The sequence below is a fragment of the Neomonachus schauinslandi genome, chromosome 5 (genome assembly GCF_002201575.2).
Source record: "Neomonachus schauinslandi chromosome 5, ASM220157v2, whole genome shotgun sequence".
Classification (NCBI taxonomy): domain Eukaryota; kingdom Metazoa; phylum Chordata; class Mammalia; order Carnivora; family Phocidae; genus Neomonachus; species Neomonachus schauinslandi.
Genome location: NC_058407.1, coordinates 75,469,925 through 75,480,984, shown reverse-complemented (window position 1 = coordinate 75,480,984; position 11,060 = coordinate 75,469,925). Strand labels below are relative to the sequence as shown.

General features: G+C 37.6%; 1 protein-coding gene across 2 annotated transcripts in view; it reads right to left on the bottom strand.

The window, feature by feature from the left end:
• Positions 1 to 32: 32 nt before the first annotated feature.
• Positions 33 to 11,060, bottom strand: part of AMN1 (antagonist of mitotic exit network 1 homolog) — a 51,696-nt gene continuing 40,668 nt past the window's right edge. Inside the window, exons 7-8 of one of the 2 annotated variants that reach the window (XM_021690654.1) lie at positions 4,895 to 4,992; positions 254 to 287 (exon numbers count right to left, since the gene is read on the bottom strand). In XM_021690654.1, coding sequence (XP_021546329.1) covers positions 4,919 to 4,992 — 74 coding nt within the window. In that variant the 3' untranslated portion in view covers positions 254 to 287; positions 4,895 to 4,918. Of the gene's footprint in view, positions 288 to 4,894; positions 4,993 to 11,060 lie in introns of both variants that reach the window. The other variant, XM_021690655.1, reaches the window with a different exon arrangement.

Below are 11,060 nucleotides of genomic sequence, written 5' to 3'. Positions count from 1 at the left end.
CCCCGGCACGCCGCAAATACATCAGAGGGCATGCTAGGCTTACCATGTCAAAAACAATGACTCCACAAACAAACAGGATAATAGTACTATTACATGTTTAAGGGTCTGTTAACTTCAAAGCAACAAGCACATTATTGGAAAGCCAATCTCTAAAACCATTGTTTCCTGGGAATGTAGTATGAAGATCATTGCTTTGATAAGCTTTAATAAGCATCAATAAACAGTCCACGTCACTTGCTTTAGTTTGTTGGGGCCTACTAATTGCTCCAGGACTTCTCGTGAATGATCTACAAAAGAAAACAATGACAATACATTAATTCACAATAATCAAAGATATTTAATATGTCCTCATGTATAAACTAGGGATGATAACCATGATACCTCATAGGGTTATTGAAAAGATTAAAGGGGATGATATATAAAGAACTGCAACTAAAAACATTTAACTAGTGGTAACCCTCATTATTAGCTGCAGTACACATATCATAGTAATACTTGTAAAAAAAAAATAGGCATTCATTGTTTTCTCTGTAATTTAGTCTCAATTTCACCAGCCAGAGAGTAAAGGTATAATTTCACCATTAACCTGTGTATAAACTTTCTCAGGGTCCTGGCAGGCAACAGACATACTAATGTGGTGTGCCTGAACAGGGTTTAACAAAGCGACTATTTACAAAGGAGTGAGCAGGATTAAAGAACGCCAATAGGTGTGGTAAGACACTTTGGGAAGCTGCAACATGCCCAAAATGGTTAGGGGAGGGAGCAATTACTAGAATAGGACAACTTGACCTGGAGGCATACATTTTCCACGTCACACAATACTCTTATAAAGCATGATTTTTAATAGATAATTATATGAATTCATTATAATTTAATCAATGTATATTATTGGACATGTAGATGGTTCTTAATTATTCTCAGTAGTGATTTTTAATATGGTTTATATCTCTTTTGCCAAGTCAATTTTATGTCTTTTAAAAAATACGAGTTAAACAAAAATACTGATAAAATGTTACTACTTTAAAAATTATTCATAAGTTTACCAAACTTGTTTAATAGATACAGACTATGTTGTATATAAAACAGCTCTTCAAACTAGTCTTGGAAATTTTCTAGTTTAGTGGTTGTTAGAGTTACAGATTTCACAAACCAATAGAAAAAAAAGTGGGCCCAACATACGGTTTCTAAATTTTATTTTATTTTATTTTTTAATTAAAAAATATTTTATTTATTTGAGAGAGATTGAGAGTGTGAGCACAAGCAGGGGGAGGGATCCAGGGCAGAGCGCAGAGGGAGAAGGAGACTCCCTGCTGAGCGGGGAACCCGATGCGATCTGGGACTCTGATTCCAGGACCCTGGGGTCATGACCTGAGCTGAAGGCAGACACTTAACTGACTGAGCCACCCAGGCAACCTCTAAATTTTATTTTAAGCAAAACAAAAATAAGCCCAAACACCAAAACTTAATGTAAGCAAGAGAACCAGAGTGTATGGAAATGAAAAGTAATTAGACTTCAAAAAACAAAGGTTTACATCAGCAGCTAATTTTCAAAAATAGCAGCTCATAAGAGAACAAATGCAGTCTTATTGTCATAAAAATATCATTTATTACAGAGGAAATCCATTATATAGGAAATCTAGATTAAAGACAGGTTTCAAATAAGTTGAAAGTAAAAGCATGGACAAATGTATATCATGAAAACAGTAACTATAACAAAGGTGGAGTGCTTTACTAATAGCAGATATGGGGAATATTTCCCAACTCATTCTGTGAGACCAGTATTACCCTGATGCTAAAGCCAAATAAAGACATCACACACATACAAAGCTACAGACCAATATCTCTTATGAATATGTACTCAAAAATCCTCAACAATACACTAGCAAATCAAATCTAGCAATATATAAAAAAACTTGTATGCCATGATCAGCTGGGATTTATCCCAGGAATGAAAGGTTGGTTTAACATCTGAAAATAAATTAATATTAATACACTTCATTAGTTTCCTATTGCTACTGTAATAAATTACTACAACCTTATTGGCTTAAAGCAACACAAATTTATTATTGTATAGTTTGGAGGTCAGAATTCCAAATTAGGCCTCATTGGGCTAAACTGGATCAGCACTCCTTTTTGGAGGCTCAAGGGAAAGAATTCACCTCCTTGACTTTTCCAGCTTCTAGAGGCCACCACATTCCTTGCATGCCTCCATATTCAAAATGAACAACAGGAGACAGTCCTTCTCATGCTGCCAATTCTATGATTCTCCTTCTGCCTGCCTCTCCCCCTTATAAAGACCCTTATGATTACCCTGGGCCCACCTGGATAATCCAGGATAATCTCCCTATTTTAAAGTCAACTGATTAGTTCCATTTGCAACCTTATGGAATATAACATATTAAGGTTCTGGGCATTAAAACGTGGACATCTTTGGGGTATTATTCTGCCTATGACATATACCATATCAATAGAATAAAGGACAAAAAGCACATGATCATCTTGACACAGAAAACACATTTGACAACCCTCGTGGTAAAAACATTCAACAAACTAGGAATAGAAGGGAACTTCTTCAACCTAATAGTGTCTATGAAAGAACTAAAGTTTTAACATCATATTTCATGATGAAAGACTAATGTTTTCCCCCTACGATGAGAAACAAGGCAAGGATGTCTGCTCGTCCCACTTTTTTTTTTTAAGATTATTTATTAGAGAGCATGCATGTGTGCACACAAGCAGGGAGGGTAGGGGCAGAGGGAGAGGGAGAAGCAGATTCCCCACTGAGCAGGGACCCAGATCCCAGGACCCTGGGATCATGACCTGAGCTGAAGGCAGCTGCTTAACTGGCTGAGCCACCCAGGCGCCCCTGTTCTTCCCCCTTCTATTCAGCATTGCATTGGAGGTTCCAGCCAAGGAAATTTGGGAAGAAAAAGAAATAAAAGGTATTCATGTTGGAAGGAAAGAAGTAAAACTATCTTTATTTGTACATTATGTAATACATATAGAATGTCCTGTATAATTACAGACTGTCCTAGGGGATCCACTAAAAAATGAAAACTAATAAGTGAGTTCAGCAAGGTTGCACAATACAGGATCAATATACAAAAGTCAAATGTATTTGTATACACTAGCAATGAACAATCCAAAAATGAAATTAAGAATTCCATTCACATTACCAGCAAAAAGAATAAAATACTTAGGGATAAATTTAACAAAAGAAGTGAAAAACTGTCTGAAAACTACAAAACATTGTTGAAAGAAATTCAAGATCTAAATAAATGGAAAGACACCTGTCTGTGTTCATAGATCAGAAGATAATATTAACATGACAATACTCCCTAAATTGATTGCAGATTCAATGCAATCGCTCCCAGAATCCCAGCTGTCTCTCTTTTTTTTCTTTAGAAATTGACAAGATGATCCTAGTATGTATATGGGAATTCAAGAGACCCAGAACAACCAATACAATTTTAAAAAGAAAAATTAAATCGGAAACTTATACTTCCCAATTTCATTTTAGTTGGTGTTTTTAGGATTATTTGGCATTTTTACTAATAATGAACATGTTATCAAACATACATACATATTTGTTTTCTGACTGCATTTATGTCATCCTTCTGTAGAAATTTATTATTGCACATACATAGGATGACATTTTTCCCTGCAGTACACCATTTTAGGTAATTTAAAAATTTTGATGCTAGATGGCAGTATTACATTACTCAAAGTCTCCTCAGGCACCTTTTTCTGGAGAAAATAGAGTATTTAGGATAGTGACTTTTTTTTTTAAAAGATTTTATTTATTTATTTGAGATAGAGAGAATGAGAGAGAGCACATGAGAGGGGGGAGGGTCAGAGGGAGAAGCAGACTCCCTGCCAAGCAGGGAGCCCAATGTGGGACTCGATCCAGGGACTCCAGGATCATGACCTGAGCCGAAGGCAGTCGCTTAACCAACTGAGCCACCCAGGCGCCCAGGATGGTGACTTTGAATAGTAGGAATAACCAGTGCCTGTGAGTTTATTATGCTATAAAGAGAAACTGTGGGTTCTCTAACTATTTAGTGATCCCTTTCCCGAACACTGTAGTGTTTTTTTTTCCTCCTATCCTTCTGAGTTCTTGGCTGAGACCCCCCATAATAAAAGACAGATTAACCAGAGAAAAACAGCTTATCAATATGTATGCTTCATGTATGCATGAGAGATACCCAGGGAAAATGAGTAAACTCCCTGAGATGGCCCTAGCCACCACCTTACATACCATCTTCAGCTAAAGACAAAAGAAAGATATTGGGGTGAGGCGGGGGGGGAAGGCATCAAATTATAGGAGGTTATTAGAAAAAGCACAGTAAAAAGTAAAGGTAAGGTTTGCTATACAGATTTGTGTTGGTGTCGTCTCCATTGACAAGATTCTCTTGTGATTTAGAGTCACCCTTTTCTTTTAAGTATAGAGAGGGAGATACTTACAAAGGGAGATTTTTTCTTTTCTTTTTTTAAAAAATTTTATTTATTTATTATTTGTCAGAGAGAGAGAGCGCAAGCAAGCGCACAAGCAGGGGGAGCGGCCAGCAGAGAGAGAAGCAGGCTCCCACTGAGCAGGGAGCTGGATGCGGGACTTGATCCCAGGACCCTGGGATCATGACCTGAGCCGAAGGCAGATGCTTAACCGACTGAGCCACTCAGGTGTCCCAAGGGAGATTTTTTTCTTTATAAATGCAAATTTCTCTAACAAAAGGGTAACTTCTGTTCCGTATTCAGAGCTTCTCTATTGTCTGCTGTTTCTCAAACATAATCAACTCAAAAAAGTCCTTATCCTGAAGAAGCATATTGGGGTGGCATATTCTGCCACCCTTCTAAACACAGACTCTCTGAAAAAGACTCAAAAAATCATCAGTACCAATCACACTGCTGTTGCTTGATGTCACTCGCCTATTTCCGTCCCTTTTCTAGTAACAGTTAAGCCACTGACACCAATGGTTCTGGGAAGTTGCTCCGCTGGGGAAAGAATTAGAGATTGTGCATCAGGTGACTTAGGTTTTTTTTTTTAAAAGATTTTATTTATTTATTTGATAGAGACACAGCGAGAGAGGGAACACAAGCAGGGGGAGTGGGAGAGGGGGAAGCAGGCTTCCCGCCGAGCAGGGAGCCCGATGTGGGGCTCAATCCCAGGACCCTGGGGATCATGACCTGAGCGGAAGGCAGACGCCCAACGACTGAGCCACCCAGGCGCCCCGTGACTTAGGTTTTTACTTCCAGTTCTACTATCAAGTATTTCCACTTAAGGTCATTCTCTGTTCCCTTATCCTTAAAACAAGGGTGTTGTGTAGATGAAGTCTAAGGAAGATTTTACCATCTCTCAAAGTCTATGATTAATATAGATGGAGATCACTTTTTGAAAGAGATACATGGCGGGGCTTCTAGAGCACCAAGAAAAAGAAGAAACTGGGAAACAGAAATTAACTAATTTTTTCAAATGATCAATTACATTTGTAATTTAGATATTTTTATAGACTACACAGTGAAAAAAGTAAGGCTGGCAGATTTTTACAAACAATGGTCAAAGTTCTAATGCCTCATTACAGTGTCTGGAATAAAGAAGTTCTGTGGCACGGAATTGATAATGAATAAATAAATAATAATGAGGAAACAATAATATAGGATTTAGGAAAAGTAAAATACAAAATAATAAAAGAGTTGTCCTTTAAGCAAGGAATCAACTTTAATTAAAGGAATCTCGGAAGCAAACCACTTGGGTATTAATGTTTGTTTTGGGCTCTAGGTGGTAAATCTTGACATATTTATGATTTAGGAATCTAAGTAAAGAACTTCCTTGTATAGTAATCAGGCTGAAACAAATCCTCACATATGAATAAAATTTGGGTCAATTCAATCAAAAGTAGCAGATTTCCTGTTGGTTTTTCCTGCCTTTCAGTGTAAAACATAAATTAATTTAGTGCTGTCTTATTGCTTTATTGCCCTTTTAAAATTTAAACCTCCACGCCTGCAAATACTGTGAAACATGTTTAGATAATTATGAGAAACTGAAATGCCTGTCTGTTGTAGATTAGTAAAGGTGTGTGAGCTGAACTTAGTGATAATCACTGCAGACATAACTGAATTAAAAAGAATTTAATAAGTTGTAAAATTATTTTTCTGCTTCTATAACATCTAGAAAAAGTACATCATGTCAAAGAACAAAATTCAGCCAAGTAAATTATAGGCTTTATTAATTGATTCATGAATCAGGCAGCATCCCATCTAGCAAATAGAGGGAAGCTCTAAGGAGTTGTACAAAATAGAAGATTTTTATAGGAAGGAGAGTAGGGCAAGAAGTTATTAGCAAAAGAAAAGTAGGGATTGGTTCAAACAAGGTCACCTTCTCATAGGGGGAAAGGCAAAGGGTCCTATTAGGTGGATTACCTCACCTTCCTCTGGCGGGATGAAGAGGGTCCATGTGATAGATTACCTCATTGGTGCTGAACAGAAAATCTTACATTGTTTGTCTTAAAATTTCACTCCTTGGAGAAACTGAAACTGCAGTTAAGTCTAAGTTTGCTCTATTGGGGCAAGTGGCTCTATCTTGGACCTGCGGTTTTCTTTCTAAAAAATTATAATTTACGAGACTTTAAATAGCAGTTTAGTTTTTTTTTTTTTTAAAGATTTTATGTATTTGACAGAGAAAGAGAGAGCACAAACATGGGGGAGTGGCAGGCAGAGGGAGAGGGAGAGGTAGAAGCATGCTCTGTGCTGAGCAGGGAGCCCGATGTGGGACTCAATCCCAGGACCCCGGGATCATGACCTGAGCCGAAGGCAGACGCTTAACCGTCTGAGCCACCCAGGCGTCCAATAGCAGTTTAGTTTTTATTTTCTTTTCTGCAGAAATAAAATCAGGTGTTTCAAACAGTTTCAAGACCTGATGTATATTGTGGAGTTCTGTTTATAGTCTGACTTTAAGGTTAAGAAATTAAAAAAATAGAATTATAGTAGAGAAGATAAACCTATTAATTTAGGGAATTTGAGGGGAAACTATAGTGACACTGTCAATTTGGGGGTGAGACTGCTTTGGGGATAACATTATAATTGAACATACTATGTACATATATTTTTTTTTCATTTTTTTAAATTCTTATGTTAATCCCCATACATTACATCATTAGTTTTAGATGAAATGTACATATATTTTTATGGAAAATAAATCATATTGTCTTATATAGTCATATATAAGCAACCACATAAATATATAAGCAGGAGGAAAAATGTTATATAAGGTATCATGAAAGAAGAAAAAACTTTCATTTACCAGGCCAACCTTGTAAATGAAACCATTTACCTTCTTTGGAGAAAAAAATAAATAAAAATTAAATATAAGGTGAATATATTACCCCATTTTATTTTCATTTAATGATGGTAGTGAAAATATACAATGGTAGTAGTGTTGACAGGAAAGGGGGAAGAGTAGAAATGATCTGGGTAGTTGAAAAACTTCAGCTTCTTCTCTTTATGAACCTTTTTTAATAAAGCAATGGTATATGAACTCTTGCATTATTATCAGATCTCTCAATTTTATGATTGACAATTATACACAAGGGCAAGCTGAGGTCCCTAGAAGTGTTCTGTGCTAAAAAAATTTTGGGAAATGCTTGGAATAAGATAGTTAAATAAGTTTCTTAGCTATAGCATTTCTCAGACCCTTTGATAAATTAACATTCATTATAGTGGTATGCTGCATTTCCCAAACTTTTTGGACACACAAACGCTTTTAGTTCTGGAGTGTCTGGGTGGCTCAGTCGGTTAAGCATCCAACTCTTGGTTTCAGCTCAGGTCATGATCTCAGGGTCAGGAGATTGAGCCCTGCATTGGGCTTTGAGGTCAGTGTGGAGTCAGCTTGAGATTCTCTCCATCTCCCTCTCCTTCTGCCCCTCCCCCAACTCATGCATGCTCTCTCTCTAAAATAAATAAATAAATAAATAAAATCTAAAAAAAAAAGCCGCTTTTAGTTCTATGCTATTGTTGGGGAATAAAAATATCCCTCTACCACGATGGACTCTGAAAAACAAACTGAGGTTTCTAGAGGGGAGGGGGGTGGGAGGATGGGTTAGCCTGGTGGTGGGTATTGAGGAGGGCACATTCTGCATGGAGCACTGGGTGTTATGCACAAACAATGAATCATGGAACACTTCATCTAAAACTAACGATGTAATGTATGGGGATTAACATAAGAATAAAAAAAATTAAACAAACAAACAAAATATCCCTCTACCCTTTAAAATTCTTCTGGCTGCTGTCTGAATTAAACAGGAGATAGATTAACAGGAGAAAATCAAATTTAATTTGCATGTATGGAGGTCTCATAGATATGGGACCTAAGAAGTGACCAAGATAGACAGCTTTTATACTTTTTAGATGGAGAAACAAATTTTTTATGAACTGACAGGAAAATTTATGTTTGGGAGCTTTAATTAATAAGGAATTCTAAACAGAATTGAGGCTGGGGTAGTAAAACAGTAAAAGTAACAAGGTTTGTTTATATAGACTTCCCCATCTCTGATGATAAGGATGTCTTTCTAGCTCCTGGTGCAGGGAGGGTACCTTTCACATGGGAGATTTGTTTCCTACTTTCGGGAGACAAAAGAAGGTCAGAGTGTTCTTGCATTGGCTGTTTCTTAAGTAACTTTAATTCAAAATAATAAATATACTCCATGGCATATTTTGGGGTGGCCTGCCCTAAGCTCCAACACTATACCTATGGTATTTTCTAGAACATGATAACATGTCACTATAGTTAAGGGATTTCAGGGCAGATCAAGGAAAAAGATATGACCACAAGGTGGCAGTAGGACACAATAAGCTTTATTTGGGCTGCGCTTTGACAGATTTGCTTTCAGAAGTCCCTCACAGCATGAGATCTTCCAAAGACAACAATGTGTGTGTGTGTTTGTGTGTGTGTGTGTGTGTGAGAGAGAGAGAGAGAGAGAGAGAGAGAGATCGAGAGTGGTGGGGGCACTACTGAGAAGGGAAGGAGGGTAAAGGAATTCCCAGAGGACTGGAGAGGAGGTTTGTGTGTCATGATGTTGCTCAGCATCAAGATAAGGGAGTCTCTGGGTCAGAGAGCTCCAAAGGGCAAGAGTGGCTTGAGTGCAGTTTTTCAGGGTATGCAAAGCAGGCAGGCTCTAGATGCTAAAAATCTGCTTCTTTAGGCTGCATTTAAAATCACTGAATGAATAAAGATTCTGATGCCGGTGGCTTTTTGAATAGTCCCAATCTGCTATGAAGAAATAAACTATGTAGGGGTGCCTGGATGGCTTAGTTGGTTAGGCATCTGCCTTCAATTCAGGTCATGATCCTGGGGTCCTGGGATCAAGCCCCGCATTGGGCTCCCTGCTCAGCGGGGAGCCTGCTTCTCCCTCTCCCTCTGCCGCTCCCCCTGCTTGTGCTCTCTCTCTCTCAAATAAATAAAATCTTTAAAAAGGAAAAAAAAAGAAACTACATAGAGGCCATCTTTCGTTCATTTACATAGCAGTAACAGTTGGTAAATGCTGGCCTAGATAATCTTCTAGGTCAAAACTACTGTTATTCTATTCCAAGGATTTCAAACTCCTGTCATTTTAATGTGTACTTTCACTTCTAGTAAACCCACATGAAAATATAAGAAGTGATTTGAAAGGGGTATTGTGTTCCTGCTCCAACTGCTAAAGTTAACTGATAATTATTCTTTACTGTAAAGCAATGGTTCTCAAAGTGTGGTCTGTAGATCCTACAGTCTGAGACCCTTTTAGGGTTGTGAGCTAAGATAGTCACTTTATTCATGGAACATCATTTTTACTTGAAAGAACAGCTGACAACCTAAGGTTATTCAGACTTGGGTACTTGTCAGACTATTACTTCTTTTTTTTTTTAAATTTAAAATAAATTAATTAACATATAGTGTATTATTAGTTTCAGAGGTAGAGTTTAGTGATTCATCAGTTGCATGTAACATCCACTGCACATTACATCAAGTGCCCTCCTTAATGCCCATCACCAGTTACCCTGTCCCCCCACCCACCTCCCAGCCAGCACAGATTACTTCTTGAAAAAGAGCAAAATGAGCCTATCACTTCAAAGAAAACAAATGTCACAGTTTGTTGCCAATGATAAAATTTTAGCTTTCAAATGGATTTTGGAAAATTTGTAGCTATCATTATGATCTTGACAACTACCCAGTGGTGATATTAACAAATGTGATTTTTTTGCTATAATAAAATGTGTTGACATTGGAAGATCTATATTACTAAGAGAGCCAATATTTTCCAAACTGCCAATGCATGACATTACAAAATCACGTATGGGTAAAAAGATCCAATCAAAATACAAGACAGATGAATGGATTGTAATGTGAGTATATAAAAAGTTCATTGATATATTTTCACCTTCCACACTGCAACTAACCTTTAAGAAATGACCGCTTACTGAGTTTGGGGGTAATATCAAAGAAGAGTGTCCACAGGGTAACCAGAAAGATAATGAAGGTAAAATTAGCAAAGGTTGATTTTATAATATGTTGCCTAGTCAAGTTATCCTGAGACAAATATAATAGAACATTAAAATAGAACTATTTTAGCTAAGGTTCCAGGACTAGAGGTACCAGCTACTCTCTCCCATTCCAGTGAGATTCCAGACCTATATATGACTTGTAAATGCTTGGCTGAAATCTGATTTTGGAATCCATGGCACTTCATCCATTCAAAGATACAAAAGTGTTAAAGTGAGAAGGGATGGAGAGTTGGAAATTGAAGGAAGGATTTCTTTGAAAACAGCAGTGATTGGAGTTCTGGAAAGAGGGCTGGAGGTGCTTGCTTTTCCATTCAAGCCCAGTGAAAGGAAACTCTAAGGAGATTGGTTGGAGAGTCTGATACGTCTCTTGGGCTTGGAGGACACAGGACACTAATTTCAGACCCACATCTGAGAAAACTAAAGGGCAAAAGGCTATGGTGAGAGTCTCTGTAGCTAAAGAGAAGACTGAGGTTGGGACGTATCTGCACTCTTACTGCCTAAAGTATGTGTTTCCTGTGGACAGATGAGGG